Below are 24445 nucleotides of genomic sequence, written 5' to 3' on the forward strand. Positions count from 1 at the left end.
AGAGAAAGAGAATTCTGGTCTTGCATCAGAAAATATTAAGATGTACTTATTTTTTTAATTTTTTTTTTTTTTGAGATGGAGTCTTGCTCTGTTGCCCAGGCTGGAGTGCAGTGGTGTGATCTTGGCTCACTGCAACCTCGGCCTCCTGGATTCGAGCGATTCTTCTGCCTCAGCCTCCCAAGTAGATGGGACTACAGGCACGTGCCACCATGCCTGGCTAATTTTTTGTATTTTTAGTAGAGACGGGGTTTCACCATGTTAGCCAGGATGGTCTGGATCTCCTGACCTCAAGATCCGCCCGCCTCAGCCTCCCAAAGTGCTGGGATTATAGGCGTGAGCCACCGCGCCCAGCAAGATGTACTTATTGAGAGAGGCTGTGACCAGAAAACATCCAGCACCCAATGTAATAAAGATTATGAGGCCAGGCGTGGTGGCTCATGCCTATAATCCCAGCACTTTGGTAGGTCGAAGTGGGAGGATCACCTGAGGTCAGGAGTTCGAGACCAGCCTAACCAATATGGTGAAACTCCATCTCTACTAAAAACATAAAAATTAACTGGGCATGGTGGCACGTGCCTATAATCCCAGCTACTCGGGAGGCTGAGGTAGAAGAATCACTTGAACCCAGGAGGCAGAGGTTGCAGTGAGCCGAGATCATGCCACTGCCCTCCAGCCTGGGTGACGGAGTGAGACTCCATCTCAAAAAAAAAAAAAAAAGATTATGATATTACAGTCTTCATATTCCAAGCTTATGTCAATGAACTGCCTTCTACAGAATGTTTCAAAGAATATCTGACACACAGAATTATACATAACCACACAAATGTTAACACCCACATGGCTAAGCACAGAGCTACACCTAGAGGGGGTCACCCTCACTCTATAGAATTATCTCATAGAAAATCAAATCTATCAAATTTGCTAGTTCTGTGATTGAAAGTATAAAATAAGGTCCATGTCATTTGCAAACGGGCCCAGTTTTTTATTTAAAGCACACACACTTGAGAAAGATCACCAGAAAAATCTCAAAACCAGATTTTGTGTGTGTGTAGTTAGCTAATTATCAATTGATACCTTTTCCTTTTCTTTTCTTTTTTCTTTTTTACCAATTGGTTCTGACAATTTAGACATTTTTCTTTTCTTTTCTTTTCTTTTCTTTTTTTGTTTGTTTGAGATGGAGTTTCTCTCTTGTCACCCAGGCTGGAGTGCAATGGCATGATCTCGGCTCACTGCAACCTCCATCTCCTGGGTTCAAGCGAGTCTCCTGCCTCAGCCTCCCAAGTAGCTGGGATTACAGACACCAACCACCATGCCCAGCTAATTTTTGTATTTTTAGTTGGGATGGGGTTTCGGCATGTTGGCCAGGCTGGCCTCGAACTCCTGACCTCAGGTGATCCACCCAAAAGTGCTGGCCTCCCAAAGTGCTGGGATTACAGGTGTGAGCCACCACGCCCAGACTTAGACCTTTTTCTTAATGGAATTTTGCTCAATCATCTCACTTCAAAGCCATTCAATAAGAGAGAAAACACTCACCCCAGTATCTTGCCCTTTTTCATTTAGCAGGGAGATCAGCTTGTACGGCAGGGATCTGCTCTGGTCACCAGTCAGGTCCTTCAGGGCTACAGTCGCCGTGCCAATTAATCTGCAGGGAAAACAGGAAAGCACATAGCAGCCTAAGTAGGAGATAGGCTTCCAATGACTCAGGACCTCTCAACCCCTACCTCTTCGTCTGTTAAATCATTGAAGTCACTATAATGAGATGTGGGCCATTTTGCTATTAGCCTTGCAGGGCCTTTTGGCAGTAAACATATCTGCCATCACTTCTCCATTACAAGAGTCAAACTCTGGTGCCTATGAAATTTCTTTCTTTTCTTTTCCTTTCTCTTTTTTTTTTTTTTTTTTTTTTTTTTTTTTGAGACAGACTCTTGCTGTGTCACCCAGGCTGGAGTGCACTGGGGTGATCTCCACTCACTGCAGCCTCCACCTCCCAGGTACAAGTGATTCTCCCACCTCAGCCTCCCAAATAGCTGGGATTATAGGCACCCACCACCACGCCCAGCTAATTTTTGTATTTTTCCTAGAGATGGGGTTTCGCCATGTTGGCCAGGCTGGTGGTCTCGAACTCCTGACCTCAGGTGATCTGCCCACCTCAGCTTCCCAAAGTGCTGGGATTATAGGCGTGAGTCACCACTCTCAGCCTGAAATTTCAACAGTCATGAATGAGATAGAGGGGCAAGAGGTAAAGACTGAATAGAGTGGCCAGACACAGTGGCTTATGCCTGAAATCCCAGCACTTTGGGAGGCTGAGGTAGAAGGATCAATTGAGTCCAGGAGTTTGAGACCAGCCTGGGCAAGATCATGAGACCCCATCTCTACAAAAAGTTAAAAAATTAATGGGGTGTGATGATGCATGCCTGTAATCCCAGCTACATGGAAGAATAAGATGGGAAGCTCACTTGAACCCAGGAGGTTGAGCTTGCAGTGAGCTATGATTGTATCACTGTACCCAGGCTGGGCGACAGAGTGAGACCTTGTCTCAAAAAAAAAGAAAAAGAAAAAAGAAAGACTAAATATAGCACCCCACTACCCCCCGCCAGAATCCAGGAAGAGAGAAAAGTAGGACAAAATTCAGTAAGAGAGGAAGGCATTTCTCTGTAATAGAAATGTAAAAGGACCCATAAATCTTTGCCCACTGTGAAAATATCCCCCCAAGTAGACCTTCTAGGGTTGTAAATAGGTTGCTAGTTCACTGATAGGGTTAGCTTGCTATCCCCTGTTTGATGGTGCAGCATTCAAACGTTCAGTGTGTGTACTTCTCTCTTCCTAGAACTTGGTGGATAATATCAGCCTCTGCCACTTACCCATCTATCTCCTATCATACCTAACATATTGGTACAGAAGTACCCTCATGTCTCTGCTCATGAGGAAAGCCCCCTCAACTCAGGGATTCTTGCCTGTTTTACTCACTACTCCAACACAGTACCAGATTATAGTAGATACTTAACAGCAGGTTCCTGAATGAAGGAAAGAATAAATAAGTCTACATATATTGAGAATTAATACTCAAAACATTTTTATAGTTGGGGAACATGATCAAAAACACATATAGAACACACATTCGCCAGTCTATATAAAAATGTAACCTGTGAAAAATAGCCTGTAAATTGGGGTTATAACATGAAACATGAATGAGAGTAGGTAAAGCCAGGAAGTTCCTTGTGTGAAATCCAATCAGAAAGACAAGAGAGTCACATGCTTTCAGTATGTATCCCGAAAACGGACAGAAGAAATATTTAGAATGTTTTATTTATTTATTTATTTATTTTGAGATGGAGTTTCGTTCTTATTGACCAGCCTGGAGTGCAACGGCGTGATCTCAGCTCACCACAACCTCCGCCTCCTGGGTTTAAGCAATTCTCCTGCCTCAGCCCCTCGAGTAGCTGGGATTACAGGCATGCGCCACCACGCCCAGCTCATTTTGTATTTTTTTAGTAGAGATGGGATTTCTCCATGTTGGTTAGGCTGGTCTAGAACTCCCAACCTCAGGTGATCCACCTGCCTCAGCCTCTCAAAGTGCTGGGATTACAGGCGTGAGCCGCCGCGCCTGGCCCAATATTCAGAATTTTTAACTGTTACTTACTTGTATCCTGTCTACATTGGCACTGACTTGTACTAGCAGATAAAATAGAAAATCATTAGCATAAAAATAGAAAGCTAAACATTGAGTCCTTAAAGTGATAGAAGAGATTCCTTATGCCAAAATATCTGGGTGAGGAAACTGTAATTGAACATTTCTATGTAACTCTGGGCTTTTGGGCAAACATAATAATCAGGAAAATTCATCTTGTGGAAATGCATTTTATTTTAAAATATAATACAGTATATTTAAAAATTAGAAAGTAAAAGTTGTTTCTCAGAGGTGCTCCGGGTACGCCACATGGCAACATAGGCACATCTTTTTGAAGTGATAGATGTTAGCAGCACCTGTATTATTCTCCCCAATCCTCTTCAGTCTTCAGAAATAGGACTAGGTTTTAATGCTGGGGTCTGTAACCCAACCACATAGGTCCAGAGACTTGGCAATATTAATAAGTGCCTTCACTTTCTATGAATAGGATATTGCACAAGACCAGGAAATTGCTATAGCACCCTGTTTCACCCAATTTACCCAATGACAGGAGCCCTCTGTACATGGTTTCTTGGAAAAGTGCACTTTCTTGTAAAGAACACCACACAAGACGATCAACAACTGCGATGGACTCTCATCCCTTCTAATATCACAAGCAGGATTTGTAGTTGGGGCCAGGTGCGGTGGCTCATGTCTGTAATCCTAGCACTTTGGGAGGCCGAGGTGGGTGGATCACTTGAGGCCAGGAGTTCAAGACCAGCCTGGCCAACATGGTGAAACCCCGTCTCTACTACAAATACAACAAATTAGCCAGGTGTGGTGGTGCGCACCTGTAATCCCAGCTACTTGGGAGGCTGAGGCAGGAGAATCACTTGAACCGTGAGGCAAAGGTTGCAGTGAGCCAAGATCAGGCCACTGCACTCCAGCCTGGGCAACAGAGCAAGACCCTGTCTCAAAAAAAAAAAAAAAAAAAAGGAATCTGTAGTTGGCAATGGAAAAGAAAATTTTTGCCTCCAGAGGGACAATAGGGAACTTTTCAGCCCTTTTTGGTCAATACAGAAATTAATTCTCAGTCAATGCTGAGAATTGGTGGGAATTTTCTCCTGTTTTGTTGTTGTTATTGCTTTTCCTGCTGCTGTCGTACATTTAACTTCTACATGTTACAAAACCATAATTTATTGTTATTATTTTTTTCTCAAAACAATAAATTATCTTTTAAGGAAATTTTAAAAATAAAACTATCTTTTACATTAACAGAAAAAAAGATTGGATGGGAATTTTACAGAGTATGTTTTTAGATCAGTATGTTTTTTAGGCTTTTTTACAGGAGTATTTTTTTTCTCCTTACTTAGATTTTTATTCCCGTGACATACTGAAGACACCCATTACTCCATCTCCACCAGACAAAACAGATGAGCCTCCAAACAAGGTGAAAGCCCCTAAAATCTCTTCCACATCTCTCTCAGCCACACAGCACGAGTATTAAGGAGAATTTATTTCCATGGTTTTTAAGTCATGAAATCAGCAAATTGAGTTTTCAAGAAAATCAAAACGTAAAAACTAGAGGTTTAAAAGTCATCCAACTGGTATTAAATGTCTAAATGCGATGAAAGATGTGGAAACAAACTGGACTTCATTCCTTGCAATTTCATAATTCATAGCCTAACCCTAGGACTAAGACAGCAACACTGCACACTTGAACATGTACTGATTTGCTTCTGCTAAAGTCAAAATGACCGGAATCTCTGTCATCAATAAATAAATCTTAGAACAAACAGTGCAACACGCTGGGACAATGCTGAAGTAGAAAGAGGGCCAGCCTGGGGTTGGACCAGCGTGTCTCGACCTCAGCACTACTGACATTTTGAACCCGTTGATTATTTTTATGGGAGGCTATACTGTTCAGCTAGATACCATTTGTGATCATCGAAAACTTCGAGGCACATTGCCAGTGGTTCCCTGGAGGGCAAAACTGCCCCAGGTTGAAAACAACTCCTGTTCTATTCATAACTCTGTGTCCCCACTTTCTTGAAGTACTTGGCTAAGTCACCCAACTCTTCGTTATTTGCAAACAAGTGGATTGAAGCAAAAAATTTCTCAAACGCTTTCCAGCTCTAACAATCTGCTGCTAGGCTTGTATATGTGATGCTTTCTATATATGTCTACAGGAAACTATCTAATGTTAAATATTTCTTTTCTGGCCAGGTGCAGTGGCTCACACCTGTCATCTCACCACTTTGGGAAGCTGAGGTAGGAGGATCACTTGAGTCCAAGGAGCTCCAGACCAGCCTTGGCACACACACAAAATGAAAAATTAGCTGGTTGTAGTGGCTCACACCAGTAGCCCCAGCTACTTGGGAGGCTGAGTGAGTCGTGAATGTTCCATTGCATTTCAGCCTGGGCAACAGAGCAAGACCTTGTCTCAAAAATAATAATAATAATAATAAATTATTTTCTCTCTCTTTTTTTTAAAGTCCTACTCTCTAATTTAGAGGGAAAAAAATCTCCTAGAACATGCTCATGTTAGACCATCTAGAATGCTAGGCAGGGTTTCTGCCTTCAAAGAAATTGTCTTATAATGTCGTGAATCAAACTAGAATTCACACAAGAGTGTCAGGAGAGAAGGTTAGGCCAATAACAGAAATGTGGAATGCAACTCGTGCTATGTAATACAATAGTGGGGCTTATGGTTAACTGGAAAGAGCAGGCTTGCCTAAAACACAAAGCCTTCCTGCTGACCTTTTATGGCCTGGAGTGGTTTTACAACCTCCTTTCTGACCCAATCAGTATCCGCTAGTTTCCCTTCCCCCAGAGAGGGTAGTAACAGATCACTGACCAGGAAGGGAGTAAAATAACAGAAACCAATTATAAAGCCTAACCTCAATTTCTTCTTTTAGAAATCTTTAGTTCCATATCCTATTTGGAAAGAAAGATTTGCTTTCTCCTAAAATTCTGATGCTTTTGTAGGGGGGACACATAAAAGAAAACTGGATTTATTTATTTATTATTTTTTCTGAAGTAAAGATAGTGTGTTTAGATGATGGCCTGCAAAGACTTTAATCCCAAAAACATTTTTACAACAAGCTGACTTCAGGAAAAATTCAAACAGAACTTCTAGGAGTTTTCATTGTGAATTGAAGAAAATACGCCCCATGGATAAGTCTGAGCTCTGCAGTGACTCCCAGAGCACTCCTGGCTGGGCCTGTTTTCTGTGACGTTGCCTGGATACAAAATACTGTGAAAAACTGGGAAATGATGACTTGGCCTCTTACAGAGGGGATAAGAACAGTTTGGTCTGACCATAAGCCAATTTCCTTTAAAGGAGGTGACACTAAACCAAGAGTCTTTTTTCTTTTCTATTACTAATGCTATAAAAATGCTAGAATATTATAGTGTGACAGTGAGGGGGAAGACTTGCTCTATATTTTCATGGAAAAGTAAGTCTCCCCATGAACTCCAACCAACACTAAAACAGGACTACTGTCTCAAAAGGAAATTTTTTAGTGAAAGAATCTCGACGTCCTCTGGCCCTCCAGCTTTCCTTGTGGAATTAATAAACTGCAGATGTCTTCAAAGTGAAGAAAAAGCCAGTCATGCTCCTTTGTCTTTCAGCCCACGAATGTCATAGAGTTTGGAGTCGAGTCTCTATGTGACATCAAATATTACACAATGGGAGCAACTACTTGAAAATGAGATGTTATGATTGGGGGAATGAAAGAGTTTAATTGTAAACCAGTCAACTTAGTCTTGCAAGTATTGGTTAAGAGCCGCTTAAACTGTTTTTTTTTCTTCTTTCTTCTTCTTCTTAAAATAGACAGAGTATAGTTTATTTACAAAAGAGAAATGGAAAATGTTCTCCCCTTTAGCACGGCGCAAATGTGAAGGGCCGCATGCCTCTGGAGTGAGTAAGGGCTTTGCCGGCTGACTCTTACTCAGGGGAGCTCACGTATACCAAGTTGTTCCTCTATGCAGCAGAGACACAGCCCACATGATTTCTGGAGGAGGAGTAACTTGGAAATTCCTTCATGAAGGAAGGAAAAAATGTGTTGGAGGCTGAGAAATAAATCACATGTTGCACTGTTTCTGCCTCTAGAGATCGCAGCATGGTCTCAACTTCCCGACCTCTAAGCAGGAACAGCAATCCCAACCTGACTGGGGACAAACACGATTCCAAGCTGCTCCTAGGTCCCCTGTAGGAAACCTAAAAAGATGGTGAAGCAGGGGCTCTCAGCTGGCCGTGCCTTGTCATTCTGGCAGGCCTATGGCCCTGGGGTTCCAAGGCTGGACCCCATCTCCCTCCCCAGCACTTCTCCCTCTCCTGGGCCAGTATCTGTCAAGCTCCTGCCCTGATCCCCAGCCAAAAGGCAGGAGAGCCAAGGATGCCCCCTGTGAACTAGACTGGTAGGAGAGGCCGTGTCAGCTGACAAAGAGTCTTTGCTTGGCCAAACTTGAGTGGAGCTCCTGAGCCTCCTCCTAGGCCTGTGCTTCCTTATGAAATCCGGTGTTAGCAGAGAATCCTACTCAGTCAGTTTAGCAAACAACCCCCATCCGTGAGATCTGATCACCCTCCATATCTGATCGGGTTTCTCATTCTCTGCCATCCCCCACGTGATGTCCTCAGCAAGAATCCTGTTAGGTTGGGTTAGCCAGAATCCCCCTGACTGTGACATTTCCTCTTAGGAATTTTCCATCCACTGACCCCCCACACTCCTCCTTGGCTATCAATTCCTACTTGCCCATGCTGTATCTGAGTGGCACCCCATCTCTCTTCCTTCCCACGAGTCTCCGTTGCAGGGGTCACTTGAGCTAACTCAGTCCTGAATGAAGCCTTCCTGCCCATACTGTACCAGGTGTCACTGAATAATTCTTTCTCAACACGCCCATGGCAGCAGCTCATATCACAGGAAACTATTGCTAAGGTAAAATCCCCGCAAAGGCTGCGCCTCGGTTCACCCCTCCACTTGCACTTGCCCGCCCACCCTCACTCGGCCTCCGCATCGTCTCCCAAAACATTTCTCAGAATGTGCTTCCCCAGACCTCCCTCACCAGGGCGTCTGCAGATTCCCAGATCCCTGAGTCCGACTTTTTCCTTTCGGTAATTCTTAATACCCAGGAAGTCCGAGAAACAATGGTCTAGACAGTGACTCCCAATGGCTGTGGGAGTAAAGTGGAGGAGGTGGAGGGCTGGGGATAGGGAAGGCAGAAGGCAACGCGGGATCTGGGGAGAGGGGGGCTTGAGTGGTTTTGAAAACATTCAGCATGGGAATCCAGGCTCACGTTTGAGAACCACGCATCGAAGTCCAATTATTTAATAGAACAAACTGTAGCAGGCAAATTCCATGAAAACCTCCTAGGAAGGCCTAGTGACCTGCGCTCCCCCCGGGAACTTCCGCTCCTGACTCCAGGCCAGGACTGCCAGAGAACCTTGCGGCTCTTTTCCTGCTCATCGAAAGGGGGTGTGGCTTTTTAAAACGTAGAAACACTGATCCTCAACCGTGATTCCCAAACCTGGCTGGCACAAGTCTCGCCTCTACTTTTAGCTCACTCCACGCCCTGGTTTTGGAATCACTGACATAGCCTGAAGGCTGTGGCAGGATTTGCACGATTTTCGTGGCCAGCATCTACTGTGCTCTTTTTCCCAGCCCCTCCCACCTCTGCAACTCTGGCCACTATGGTATCACTGTTAACACCTGCAAAGGGCTGAGTGGAAGCCCAGGTCTCCTCACCAAAACCCTCCGGGTCAGTGAGGCATTGAGGCCAGAGTCTGTGGCTGCGAGGAGCAGGCTAACTCCTCTGGCATGGAGGAGATGCTGAATATTATTTCTTGAAGAAATGGTCACCTGCTATTTCGTTATTTTCACCTGACCAATTCTGTGCCTGCCTGCCTGCCTGCCTGCCTGCTCTGATGGTTCAGTAGAGTTCCGATGCTCTGTCTCCAGCTAATTCCCTCAACCGTTAGAATCAAAGTAGTAGTTTTTTCATCCATCCATCCATCCATCCATTTATTCACTCTTTCATGAACTTGAACCTTGTAAGATAAGGAGGGACAGCTTTGCCTGATGACTAGGAACGTGGAGGCAGGCAGACCTGACTAATTCAGACTCAGGCTGCGTACAGGTTAACTTCTCCGAGCTTCAGTTTCCTCATCTATAAAATGGGGATAATGACAGCTCCTACTTAATGGTATTGTTGCAGGGATTAAAAGGATTATATGGCAAGTGCTTAACAGTCACCTTGTATTATTATTTCAGACACTATGCTAGAAAAAGAGATGTATAAAAAGCATATGAAGACAGGGCTCCTGGCTAGTACTTGGCAGTGAAAGCTGGTCTGAATCAGCAGGGGGCTGGGCAGGTGGGCATGAATGAATAGATAAGAACCCTTTGTAACTACCCACATCCATTTCTATGTAATCACTATGTAAAGTTCTTAAAACCAGTTCTTTATCTAACCTACATTAAATAGCCCTTCCCCACGCTTAATACTACAGATACCACAAATCCTTTTGGGAAACAATTTTTCTTTTCAGCGTTAGACCAGAGGTAAATGTCAGCTGCAGCTGAATTCTCATAAAATCCAATTTAGTGGAATCTGAATAAAGTCTGTAAACTTCATAACCCATTATAAAAGATTCCCCAGGCCGGGTGCAGTGGCTCACGCCTGTAATCCCAGCACTTTGTGAGGCCGAGGCAGGTGGATCACGAGGTCAAGAGATCAAGACCATCCTGGCCAATATGGTGAAACCCCATCTCTACTAAAAATAAAAAAATTAGTCAGGCGTGTTGGCGGGCGCCTGTAGTCCTAGCTACTCGGGAGGCTGGGGCAGAAGAATCACTTGAACCCGGGAGGCAGAGGTTGCAGTGAGCCGGGATTGTGCCACTGCACTCCAGCCTGTCAACAGAGCAAGACTCCGTCTCGGAAAAAAAAAAAAATCCCCCAAAACAAACCCTTATACAACAACCCTATCTAAACCAGCACCCACTCAGACCTCACCCTGCTGTTCTCTCTCCTTTACCTTCCTTTATTTTCTTCGTATCACTTATCACCATCTGTTATGTCATATGTGTATTTATCTGTTCCCTCTACTCAGATGTTAGCTCCATAAAAGGTATGGAGTACCCCTAGTGTCTAGAGCTGTGTCTGACACATAGAAGGCATTAGTAAATATTTGTGGCATGAATAAATTAGCTGATACATCATTGAAGATAGTCCAATGACCTTGCAAATTATTTACAGGTTGTAAATCTTCCTGTCCTAAGAGATCACCGGCCAAAGAGCCATCAGAAGATAATTACAGCTCTTGCCTTTATGAGATGCCTTTCTCTTTCAGCCTCTCTGGGTATCTTTCTCCAGGGCTGTGGCCCAATCTTATTTAATCACAAGATCTTAACAGATACCAACAGGATTGCAGCAGCTACTTAATCTGCCTTCCAAAAAGTGCAGTTCAGCCTCTCCCTGTATAGAGACAGCCAGCCCAAACCAGGTCAGATCTTTTTAGTGTCGTTGCTCTAATACAGAACTAAAAAGAAATCAGAACTGAGAGTTCTGCCCCACAGTAACATCTGCTTCTAGTTTAGATTTTTGAACAGCCTGAGAAGCTACTCCAGTGAGAAGAATCTGTTTCAATCCATGGGCTATCCTATCCTTCCTCACCAACCAACCCCAGGAGAAGAAAGACCACCTTCTCCCACTGTCACATTTACATGGGGCAAGGTCAGAAATGAGCTTTATAACTAGGAGAAATAAAAGTAATAAAAGCTTAAAGACAAGGTATTTCATATACTAGGGAATGAAAAACGTCTTATAAGCAATATCACACTTTGCCCTACCAAATTAATTTTATTCCAAACGCAGTCTTTTGTTTTTTCTAATTTAAAACAAGCTAGGGAGTTAGTACATTTCTTTTTTTTTTTTTTTTGGAGACGGAGTCTCACGCCGTCGCGTCCAGGCTGGAGCGCAGTGGTGCAATCTCCGCACATTGCAAGCTCCACCTCTTGAATTCAAGCGATTCTCCTGCCTCAGTCTCTGGAGTAGCTGGGATTACAGGTGCCCGCCACCATGCCTGGCTAATTTTTGTTTCTTTTTTTTTTTTTTTTTTTTGAGACAGAGTCTCACTCTGTCACCCAGGCCGGAGTGCAATGGCATGGTCTCGGCTCACTGCAACCTCTGCCTTCTGCATTCAAGCGATTCTCCTACCTGAGCCTCCCGAGTAGCTGGGATTACAGGCGCTTGCCACCACACGCAGCTAATATTTGTATTTTTAGTAGAGACGGGGGTTTGACCATGTTGGCCAGGCTGGTCTCGAACTCCTGACCTCGTGATCCACCTGCCTCGGCCTCCCAAAGTGCTAGGATTACAGGCGTCAGTCACCGCGCCCAGCCGAGAGTTAGTACATTTCACAACGTAAGCTAGGTCTTTTCCTTTTTCTAATTCTATATTCCCCCCGAACAACCTCTCACTTTCAAGTTTTAGCACCCTGGCCCTCAACCTGAACCCATACACACACACACACACACACACACACACACACACACACACACACACAGAATAAACCTTGGAAAGTCTGGGCTCTGTGTAAGAGGATTTTAACATACCTATGTAAAATCCACATGCCTCCACTTAAAGAGCTGAGTGACGTTTTACAATTTAATGAACCTCTTTCAGCCACATTTTTCTCATCTGTGAGTTGAAGATAAGACTGTCTGACTGACTCATAGTTGATATAAGGATTAAATGCAATTGTAAGTGAAATAGTTTTAGCATCGTCCCTGACACACAGTAAACCTAGAAGAAAAAAATTAGCTATTTTGTTGTTCATCAGGAAATTGAAGTAATTTTTTCTTAATTATATCAAATTTGCCCTATATCTACTATTTATTGAGGAAGTATCACAGTCCCCATTATAAAGATTAAGAAATTGCCAAGAGTCACCCAACCAACAAGAAGCAAAACCAAAGTTCTATCTAATCTCATGATTGTACAGCTGGCCACATGCCCACACCTCTTACACAAGAACTGGAATACATTTCCTTCTAGGTATATTGTTAGGCCTTTTTGTTATCTCCTTCCTACAATACGGCAAAACAGATGCCTTGCTTGAGATTTATATTCAGAAACTGTTTCTAACTTTGTTCTGCATTGGTGTGGAAGTATATATAATGGTGGTTTTGCATGCACAAGTACATGTATTTGGAGGGCAGAAAGAATACTAGAAATGCAAATTCTGAGACAGATGATTATGGTCACTTTATTTCAGACATTGTAATTTTCATCTCTAGCAGTCCAAGTTAATTTTTTTAAATTATCTTCCATGTCCCTACTAGCATGCTCAAGCAATTCTCCACCTTCTTGAATCTATAGAATAGAATTCCAACACTCAGCGGGGCACGGTGGCTTATGCCTGTAATCCCAGTACTTTGGGAGGCCGAGGGGGGTGGGTCACATGAGGCCAGGAGTTCGAGACCAGCCTGGCCAAAATGGTGAAACCCTATCTCTGGTAAAAAAAAATACATAAATTAGCTGGGCATGGTGGCATGTGCCTGTAATTCCAGCTACTCCAGAGGCTGAGGTAGGAGAATCACTTGAACCCAGAGGCGGAGGTTGCAGTAAGCTGAGATTGTGCCACTGCACTCCAGCATGGGCAACAGAGTGAGACTCTGTCTCACAAAAAATTTTTTTTAAAGAATTATAATACTTGTTTTACTGTCCATGTCTACTGATTGTGTGCCATTTCTGGGTCAGTTTCTATTGATTGTTTTCTCTCTACATTATGGAGGCAAAATCCTTCCCCATGAATTACAAGGTGTTTCCCCTGGTTGGCGGGAACATAAACTCTTTCTAATCCTGCCTCAAGCAGTTTCCTCACTCAGTTCTCAGCTGAAGATTCAAGGGGAATTCTCTGCAAGTCTCTGAAGTGCTCTCTCTGTCTCTCCTCTCTCTTCTCTCTTCTTTCTTCTCTCTCTCTCTCTCTGTGTGTGTGTGTGTGTGTGTGTGTGTGTGTTTCTCTCCTCTTGGTCCACTAGTAACCTTGGCATCTTTAGACTAACCTTGGCATCTCTAGACTCCCACCTGCACCTCTCCAACTCTGGGAGACAACAAGGATCCCTTTTCTTGCATTGCAGCATGGAAATTAGTCTCTCTAGGCATTAAGCTGGGAACTCTCAGGGCTCACCTCATTTATCTCCCATCTCTTAGAGATCACTGTTCTGTGCCAGCAAAGTCCAACATCTGAAAACTACTGTTGCATGTATTTTGTTTTAGTTGTGTCAGGTGGGAGGGTAAATCTAATCCCTTAGCATAACGGAACTACAGTCAATTCCAAACTACAGTCAATTAAAGGATGAGAATTCTGAGGCCTGGAGAGGGTAAGTAACTTGCCCAGGTCACCCACTAGTAATCAGTAGAGCTGGGTCTCTAATTGGCTTCTGCCTGGCTCCAGAATCCCAGCTTTCAAATACCATGCTCTCCTGCCTTCCTGTGAGCTCAGCCTTGAGTTCCACATCTCTCTACAAAAGGGCATGAGCTTTGTGAGAGAGGTTTGTTTCTCTTGTGTTCTGACCTTTGTATCCTGACCCCTTTGCAGCTTAAACCCAAGTTGGAACTAGGGTGCTGTTTCAGAGAGCCGAGGTGGACAGATTCCACACTGGTGGCCCATTACCAGTGAGCTGACAGGACAGCTGCAAGGTGCTTCGTAAATGGTAAATGTCATCCACGTAGGAGCATCATAAACTCACTTGTTCACTCATTCATCCAACAAACGTTTATTTAGAGCCTACTATATGCCAGGCACTGTGCTAAGTGCTGGTCTTATGGCATTGAACAAGAGTGACATGGAGTTTACTATCCAGTAGAGAGAGAAAAAATGAATAAGTAAATAGAAAAGAACATTTCAGATGGTGGTGAATGCTGAGCTACATATAGCAGGTGTATGGACCAGCACATACCCTGAGTACTTGTCTAAAACACAATTCTAGCATGTATTTGCTCACACAGACTCCTTTTCCCATTCTTACACTCACATGAGCTCCCTAATAAGAAGGGCTTTGAAAGAATAAAACAGAGTAATAAGATAAAGAGTGACAGGGAGGGGCTGCTCTAGGCTGGATGATCAGACATGGTAGGCCCAATGACAAGATTTTACATCTATTGCAGTTTGAGGGGAGGAGCATTCCACGCAAAGGGAACAGCAAATGCAAAAACTCTACGCAGTACCTCTTTTTTCTCCTGGGCATGTGTGTCCACGTGTGCATACACACAGACACACAAATCTGAAAACTTGTCAATATCTTTTATTTCTACATGTACAGGTTCTTGAGGATGGCACTTTTAGGAACTCAAGGGTAGGGCCAGGATGCCAACAGATCAGGGTCCCAGCCTCCACCCCTCTGAGGCTCAAGTCTACTCTCTACTTCTCAAGGTCACTGTGAAGAGCAAATGAGATGAGGTATAGTCTCTTCATATATCTGGTCCATTGCAGAATATAGGCATAAGTGACTTCCTACTCAACAGTATAAAAATGCTTAAAATTTTTACCTAGGGTGGAGCTTATAAAAGGTAGCAATACACTGATATTGAGAATTAAATTTTTTTTGTCAAAATTAGGAAGAAAAATCACTTCTATTTCAGCAGAGATAATTGATCATTCTACCTACATTTTGTTTACTATAGGTAGTCAGAGGCTTTCAGTATAACATAAAAGTCAAGTGTACAGGCCTGGATATAGATGAGCTGACTCTAACACACACCTGCTGTGTGACCTTGAGCAGGTTACTAAACCTCTCTGAGGAAAAATAGGACCCATCATATGAGGTGTGTGTGAGGATCAATTGGGGTAATGAATGCAAAGGGCTGGGCACAGCCCTTGGCACATGCTAAGTCCTCACAAAGCTATAGCCATTGGCTGCCTGCAAAGGGAACTTTCATTCTTCAGCCTCTGGGAAAATCTTTCCACTCTGACATTTCCTCTAAAAATAACATTTCATGTTCCTTATGTGATCAAGAGGCTCCTCTGTCTCCTTTCTCACCCTCATTCCCTCTGAATGGCTGGTTGGATGACTGTAAAATGAGGAAGAAGAGAGTCCACACTGAACAAGGCAGCCCGCTCCCAGTGCCTGAGGGGTGGGGAGGTGTCACTGCCCACAGGTGCTGTGAGCCTGGGACTGCCTGGGTCTAGCCCATGCGGGTGTGGGCATGGAGCCCAGCTGACCCAGGCAGCTGGGAACTGTTTGCTAATAGGCCGGGGAGCAGCAGATGCAAAGTGAGGGCTCATGTTTGCACAGGCCATCTCCATGGCAACAGGAAAGTCAACAGGCAGGACATTCCTTAAGCTGTAGAAAACCCTTCCGCCCCAACCCTGCGCTTCAGGTGAGGGAAGCGGTCCCACACTGAGCAGTAAGCAGATCCTCAAAGGCCAGAACTTTAGTAGAAAAGCCAAAAAGAAAATCTGGGCCCAAAATACACAAATATTTTGAAAACACATATAGTTTATTCCCAGATGGTTAAAAAAAAGTTTGTTTCTGAAATGTACAGGTAATCTGACCAAGGTGTGTGTATTGGTTAGTTGGTGGAAACTAAGCTAATGATCATGATTCCCAGCTGAGGATGGGGAGGCACACTGCTTACAAAAGAGCAGAGGCGGTGGAGGGGCAGGAAATCATGCCTTGTTCATTACAGAGCTGACGCAGGGTCGGCCTTCCACTGCAAGACAGTAAACTATGCAGTGGAATCTGCAGGATGAGAGATAATGTTCTAATTTTTAATGAAAACACCTCCTCCAATGACCTGGCCATAGGGTCTAAAGTTCTCATCTTGTTCACTCCTTCAAGTAAGTCACTGATGGCCTTCAGTCCAAAAGTCAGTGTTACCGGGAAATTAACTATTAGCAGTTATTATAGCATCACCCGATTAATTTCTCAGAAAGTGCCTTGAAGCAAGACCTTGAAGGACTGAGCCACAGGACAGGTAAGTTTTGTACAGGAAAAGAATTGGCAGAAGATGCAGGGTGTGGCTCAGAGGGCAGGCCTCAGCGGGTACCACAGTGGGAGCCAGGAAACTTAAAGACACTGGGTGCCCAGCAAATGTCAGGGGGATGGAAGATGGGAGGGGGGAAAGATTGAAAAAGTAACCAAGACCAGCTTCATAATTGGCCTAGAATTTACCTTTTTCTGTTATGCCTAACAATTCCCGTCATCATAATATCAGAGTAACCATGTGCTCATTTGGTCTTTTTTTTTTTTTTTTTCTCACTCCGTCACCAGGGCTGGAGCACAGTGGTGTGATCTCAGTTCACTGCAACCTCTGCCTCCCAGGTTCGAGTGATTCTTGTGCCTTGGCCTCCTGAGCTGGGATTACAGGTGTGCACAACCACGCCCAGCTAATTTTTGTATTTTAGTAGAGACAGGGTTTCACCACGATGACCAGGCTATTCTCGAACTTCTGGCCTCAAGTGATCTGCCTGCCTCGGCCTCCCAAAGTGCTGACATTACAGGCATGAGCCACCACACCCAGCCTCGTTTGGTCTTTATACTCAGTAGGCGTCATAACACCAAGTGCAACATAGCTCAGCACGATGCATGGTGCCCCTGAACCTTAGAAGGACCCTCTTAGAACAGGACCTATCATATTTTCTTTGTTCAGAATTATGCGTGTCATAGGTTCAGAAAAATATGAAAATGTGCAGGTTCAGATAGACTGCACGTGAACTTGTGATACCCTACCTTGTTTTAACCTGATTGTCTCTCTTAGCTGAAAGAGCCAGACAGACTCCATTTTAGTTCCTTCACTTACAGCCCCTTTACCTCCCTTCCTTAAGGACATAACTAGTGTAAATTGACTCAAAGCACGTCCAGGAATGCACTTACCGATAAAATATTGAGGCAAGCTGCACCAGCAGCTCCTGGGGACGTGCTCGGTGGATGGCACCTAAAGCCCCTGCATTTATCTCTTTGTGATAGTTTAAGCCCCTGCACCTGGAACTGGTTATTTTTTGTAACTGCTTTTGTAACCAATTAATTTTTTAACTTTTTGCCAGTTATGCTTCTGTAAAAATTGCTTCAGCTAAACTCCCCCCTCCCCTATTTAGACCACGGTATAAAACAAATCTAGCCCCTTCCTCGGGGCTGAGAGAATTTTGAGCGCTAGCCGTCTCTCGTTCGCCAGCTAATAAAGGACTCCTGAATTAGTCTCAAAGTGTGACGTTTCTCTATAACTCGCTTGGTTACAACAAACTCTATCTCTAAAAATGCACAAAAATGCCCGAAGTGAGTGCCAGGGTGAGCCTGACGGTGGGGGGCTGACCTCTCCCCATCACTGCTGTCATCTGAGGGCCCCACTGTGTTTTCAATGGGTCTAAAATAAATATATAATGGTCTCCCAGTATTGTTTTCCTGCCTCCTAACTGGTTCCTACCTCCAGTCTCTACACAGAAAGCCTGAGTGATCCTTTTAAAATATGTCAGATCATAAGCAAAAGCTTTTAACGGATTCTCATTCCACTTAGGATGAAATCCAAAGCCCGTGCCTTGGCCCCCAAAGACACATATATTGTGGTTTCTCTGACCTCACCTCCTTCCTGCACTTTCACCCCTCACTGTGCCCCAGGTTGGCTGCCTTTCTCACGTTTCTCCAGCATCCCCAGTGCACTCCTGCCTCAGGGCCTTTGCACTTGCTATTCTCTGCCCAGAATATTCTTCCCCCCTACTCCCCAACCCCCCAGTGAACTGCATGGCTCAGTTCTTCATTATATTAGGTTGGTGCAAAATTGCAATTACTTTTGTGATTATATTTAGGTCTCTGCTCAATTGTCACCTTATCACCACCTCACATAAAATGGGATCTCCTTTCCCCCCACCCTTGACCACTTTCCCTTTTCCTCTGATTTGCTTTTCTTCATGGGATATAACAGTTTCTTCTTTAGCTCACAGCATTCATGGTACCAGACACATTATGTATATATTTTTTAGTGTATTTGTTTATTTTCTAACTTTCCTTAAGTATCGTAACCTTCAGGAAAGCAAGGACTTTAAACCATAGATGAGAGTTTTGAGGCCAGCCCATTGCCATGCTAAAATAGATAAGGCATAAAATGAGGAAGGCCTCAACCAGGCTGGTGGCTGTGGGCTTGGGGAAGAAACACAGGCACAAGCACAGACTTTGGAAAGGAAGAAAACATAAGATCTGGGGACAGACTGGATAAGAGGCAAGAGGGAGCTGGGTGCGGTGGCTCACGCCTGTAATCCCAGCACTTTGGGAGACCAAGGTGGGCAGATCACTTGAGGTCAGGATTTTGAGACCAGCCTGGCCAACATAGTGAAACCTGTCTCTGCTAAAAATACAAAAATTAGCTGGGCATGGTGGTGTGCACCTGTAATCCCAGCTACTCAGGAGGCTGAGGCAGGAGAATCACTTGAACCTGGGAGGCAGAGGTTGCAGTGAGCCAAGATCACACCACTGCACTCCAGCCTGGGTGACAGAGTGAGACTCTGTCTCAAAAAAAAAAAAAGCAAGAGGGATAGGGTGCAGAGAGGTCTGAAGTTTTAAGCCCAGGATCTGAAACCATCCTGTCCAATATGGTGGCCACTAGCTACACGTGGCTACAGAGCACTTGAAATGTGGTAAGTCTCTGAATTAAGAGGTGCTGTAAGTGTGAAGCAAACACCAGATTCCAAAGCCTGAGTAAGAGAAAGAATGTGTGCAGAATATCACAGTGATTCAAACACATTGATTACATGTTGAAATAACATTTTGAATCTGCTGAGTTAAATATATTATTAAAATTGATTTCACCCATTTCTTCATATTTGTGTTAATCTGGCAACTAGAAAATTTTAAATTGCATGTGCACCCTGCACTGTATTTCTGTTGGAGAGGCCTGGTCTAGAATATAAACAGTGGTACCATTTGCAGAAAGAAGAAAGCAAAGAAGAGGAGGGCCTAGTCTTAGTAACATGCAGGAGGCTAGTGTGAGGCCCTCCCCTCTCCTCCCCTTCCCCAAAACTTTGAAATATGGGAAATAAAACTAGCTTTTGGGAGTTGGGGTGGGGAATAAATAATCGTATAATAGTTCACAGCTGAGATATGCAACAGAAACTTAAAAAGCTAGAATAGTTTCCAGTGCAAGAGGGTGGGACCAGAACCTGCCAGAATGTATGCAGGTATGTATTCATTTATTTAGAGATGGGGTCTCACTATGTTACCCAGGCTGGTTTCTAACTCCTGGGCTCAAGTGATCCTTCCACCTCAGCCTCCCAAAGTGCTAGGATTACAGGCATGAGCCACCACACCTGGCCCAGAATGTATTTATATAGTTACAGAAAAATATGCAGGGGGCATCGGTCAGCAACGGAGAATGGTAAAAAGGATCTCATCAAAGGCAAACATGGGAGTGCCTATCAAAGCACTGTCCAGGGAGTCCATGTCTGTGCAGACTCTCTTATTCTGATGCCGGTAAGCAGAAGACCCCAATAACTGCAGTGACCATCTAATTTACTGTACCCCTGTAATCCCAGCACTTTGGGAGGCTGAGGTGGACAGATCAGTTGAGGCCAAGAGTTCGAGACCAGCCTGGCCAACATGGTGAAACCTCATCTCTACTAAAAAACACAAAAATAGGCCGGGTGCAATAGCTCACACCTGTAATCCCAGCACTTTGGGAAGCCGAGGCAGGCGGATCATGAAGTCAGGAGTTCGAGAACAGCCTGACCAACATGGTAAAACCCCGTCTCTACTAAAAGTACAAAAATTAGCCAGGCGTGGTGGCACACGCCTGTAGTCCCAGCTACTCAGGAGGCTGAGGCAGGAGAATCACTCAAACCTAGGAGTCTGAGGCTGCAGTGAGCTGAGATCGTGCCACTGCACTCCAGCCTGGGCGACAGAGCGAGACTCCATCTCAAAAAACAAACAAACAAACAAAAAACACAAAAATTAGCCAGGTGGAGAGGTGCATGCCTGCAATCCCAGCTGTTCAGGAGGCTGAGGCACAAGAATCACTTGAACTCAGGAGGCGGAGGTTGCAGTAAGCTGAGATTGCGCCACTGCACTCCAGCCTGGGCGACAGAGTGAGACTCCATCTCAAAAACAAAAAATAATAATAATTTACTGTACAAACCCAGCCACGTTGACTGCAAAAGAGGCATTATTAATCACTGTGCTAGGACAGCAAACCAGGACTGTCTCAAGCAATCAGAGCATGTGACCACCTACCTCAACTAATTTATCCTAAATTTTTGCTCTCACTGCAGCCTTCAGATTATACCAGATGTGCCTAAGACATAAATTTTTAAATGTACTAACATTACTAAAAACTGAAATGCTTCTTACAATTGATGGGGGCATTAAATATCAGGCTTTTTTTTTTGGCCCCTAACCATTTATTAATTTGATAGTATATCTTATAAACAATAACATCTTGAAATCGAGGATACAAAGTAATTTGGCTTCCCATGTGGTATGACTTGAAGGAAAATTCATGGGTTGGAGGGTAGAAATGCCCTGTCACTAGGCAATTGACTTCCGCCAGAAGGAAAATAAGCAGGTATTCTGGTTTTAAGCATTAGTATCAGCCGGGCACGGTAGCTCACACCTGTAGTTCCAGCCCTTTGGGAGGCTGAAGCGGGTAGATCACCTGAGGTAAGGAGTTCAAGACCAGCCTAGCCAACATGGTGAAACCCTGTCTCTACTAAAAATATAAAAGTTAGCTGGGCATGGTGGTGCATGCCTGTAATTCCAGCTACTTGGGAGGCTGAGGCAGGAGAATTGCTTGAACCTGGGAGGTGGAGGTTGCAGTGAGCCAAGATTGTGCCACTGCACTCCAGCCTGGGTGACAGAGTCAAAAAAAGAAAAAAACCTTTAGTCTCTTGTGAACTTGGTTAGTTTGAATTGGTAACATACGACTGGGTCTACAAGGCCAAAGTCCAGATCCAGGACTAGGGTGAATTTATTAATACTAAGGTCATTCTGTCCCACGGGAACCTGTATGGTAAGTCTCCCAACTTTACCCAGAGGACAACTGTTGGTGTCACCACGGGCACCACCGTGACCCTTCTCCATGTGAAAGGAAAGAGGCCGTAAGGCAAGGATTAAGGTCTGTTTAGGTCTGTTGGGATTAAAAGGCGAAGGAGACATTAACATGGAAATGGGGCTGAAAGTAAAACTTGAATGAGACATGTATGGGCCACAAATAATCAGAAGAAGTGATTTGGGTTGTATCCAATATCACTACAGTTCAGATAAACTACCAGAGATAGGAAGTGCAGTTAACCAAGAAGTTGCAGGCGTGTGAACAGGCTTCACTCTAAGTGCCAAGTTTGATAAACTAGTCTAGGTGGCTTGGTGTTTGCAGCTTTTTGGGAAAAAAAGCAGTCATTGGGAAAAAGTGCTGTGATGGATTAGCCACATCTGCTATTGGCTTAGAAGGGAGCGGGGCATGGAATTAAAGCACATTTATATTGGAAGTATTATAATACGTTATTAAAGATGTGTCTCTTCAACAAAATAACAGTGAGATAGTAATACCTAAAATGAGAAAAACAGGAGAAAACAACTTACTTATTTTGTCCAATTGTCTCAAAATCTTTCACAATAATCCCAAGGGAAGATGAAAAGTCCAGTGGTATACCCCTCAAGTCAAACTCCAAAATCTGTTCACAGAAAGGTTTTGAAAAAAGAAAAAAAAAAAGGCTGTTAGAAGGAGCAGAGATTACACAAAGATGCACCAGTACTACATGTTGGGTCATTATTTTCACCAATGACAATCTTTTGAAGTTAGGCAGAAATGATTAAATTCTAAACCTGAAGGCAGCTGAGGGGGCGGGAAAGCAAACCAGATGTCGACTTAGAGGACCTGTAGACAACTCCTGGCTTCCTGCTTTCTAGGTTCTGTGGCTTCAACCAGGTGACCACACCCCTGCTTCATACTCAAGAGCTGGACTCAACGACTACCACAACTGCTGCAAGAACAAAATGCAGGGTGTTGTTCTCGCTCATAAGTGGGAATTGAACAATGAGAACACTTGGACACAGGAAGGGGAACATCACACACTGGGGCCTGTTGTGGGGTGGGGGGAGGGGGAGGGATAGCATTAGGAGATATACCTAATGTAAATGATGAGTTAGTGGGTGCAGCACACCAACATGGCACATGTATACATATGTAACAAACCTGCACATTGTGCACATGTACCCTAAAACTTAAAGTATAATAATAACAAAAATAAAAAAATTAAAAAAGAATAAAATGCAGGGTATATGTGAAAACATTTTCTTCAATGGCTAGTTTTAAATTATCTGCTCTTCTTAATCATACTACTATCAAACAAAGAAGATGAATAATCTAAGAAAACATTTTCTAAAATGCCTCTCATTTTAAGTTCCACCATGGTCGGTCAATGCTGTAATATACCGACCTTTCTGAGTCTCTCATTTTAATGCAGTAAGTTGCTTCCTAATGACAAAAGTAAAAAAAAAAAGATTGATAAAGCGTCACTGATGCCTTTCACTGATTAGGTAATAATTAAATGATGACTTGATCCTCCTTGTAGTGGGCTTGGAATGGAAGGAAAACTTGTTTCAGAACTTCTTAAAAAATTATTTTTAGCACTTCTAAAAAAAACAAGTTCTCAGTCTCCTCAGTAGCTGGGGATTACAGGTGTGTACCACCGTACCCGGCTAATTTTTTTTTTGAGACAGAGTCTTGCCCTGTTGCCCAGGCTAGAGTGCAGTGGCACAATTTCAGCTCACAGCAACCTCCACTTCCCGGGTTCAAGTGATTCTCCTGTCTCAGCCTCCTGAATAGCTGGGATTACAGGCGCCTGCCACCATGCCCTGCTAATTTGTGTATTTTTAGTAGAGACAGGGTTTCACCATGTTGGCCAGGCTGGTCTCGAACTCCTGACCTCATGATCCACCCGCCTTGACCTCCCAAAGTGCTGGGATTATAGGTGTGAGCTACCGCACCTGGCCAATTTTTGTAGTTTTAATAGAAACAGGGTTTTACCATGTTGGCCAGGCTGGTCTCAAACTCCTGACCTCATGTGATCTACCTGTCTTGGCCTCCCAAAGTGCTGGGATTACAGGCATGTGCCACCACACGTGGCCTCAGAGCTTCTATTAGAACACACCCAGCCTGGGAATGGTGGCTCATACCTGTAACTCCAGCACTTTGGGAGGCTGAGGCAAGGAGTTCAAGACCAGCCTGGACAACTTAGTGAGATTCTGTCTCTGTGAAAAATTTAAAAATCAGCAGAGCGCGGTGGTGTGTGCCTGTAGTCCCAGCTGCTTGGGAGGCTGAGCGGGGAGGATTGCTTGAGCCCGGTTAGTTATGGCTGCAGTTAGTTATGACTGTGCCATTACACTCTGGCCTGGGTGGCAGAGGAAGACCCTGTCTCAAAAAAGAAAAAAAAGAGCCGGGCGCAGTGGCTCACGCCTGTAATCCCAGCACTTTGGGAGGCCAAGGCAGATGGATCACCTGAGGTCAGGAGTTCGAGACCAGCCTGACCAACATGGTGAAATCCCATCTCTACTAAAAATACAAAATTAGCCAGGCGTAGTGGCATATGCCTGTAATCCCAGCTACCTGGGAGGCTGAGGAAGGAGAATCACTTGAACCCAGGAGGCGGAAGTTGCAGTGAGCCGAGATCGCACCATTGCACTCTAGCCTGGGCAACAAGAGCAAAACTCCATCTTAAAAGAAAAAAGAAAAAACAGAACACACCCAGCACCAGCAATCCCAGTGGGTTTGGGGTTGACATTTCATTTGTGTTTGGTTTCAATTATAAAACAGTTTACTTGATAAGTACATCTGCAATATGAAAGGAAAGAAAAA

At 44.1% G+C, this 24445-nt stretch overlaps 1 protein-coding gene across 3 annotated transcripts in view; it reads right to left on the bottom strand.

Moving 5' to 3' along the window:
• The window catches only part of MYOF (myoferlin), a 175641-nt gene that overhangs the window by 122951 nt on the left and 28245 nt on the right, over positions 1–24445 (bottom strand). For all 3 annotated transcript variants that reach the window (XM_016918879.4, XM_016918880.4, XM_063782019.1), the window contains exons 3-4: positions 22171–22262; positions 1534–1642 (exon numbers count right to left, since the gene is read on the bottom strand). In XM_016918879.4, the coding sequence (XP_016774368.3) occupies positions 1534–1642; positions 22171–22262 (201 nt within the window). The remainder of the gene's footprint in view (positions 1–1533; positions 1643–22170; positions 22263–24445) is intronic.

Source organism: Pan troglodytes, chromosome 8, assembly GCF_028858775.2.
Source record: "Pan troglodytes isolate AG18354 chromosome 8, NHGRI_mPanTro3-v2.0_pri, whole genome shotgun sequence".
In the NCBI taxonomy this organism is placed as follows: Eukaryota; Metazoa; Chordata; class Mammalia; order Primates; family Hominidae; genus Pan; species Pan troglodytes.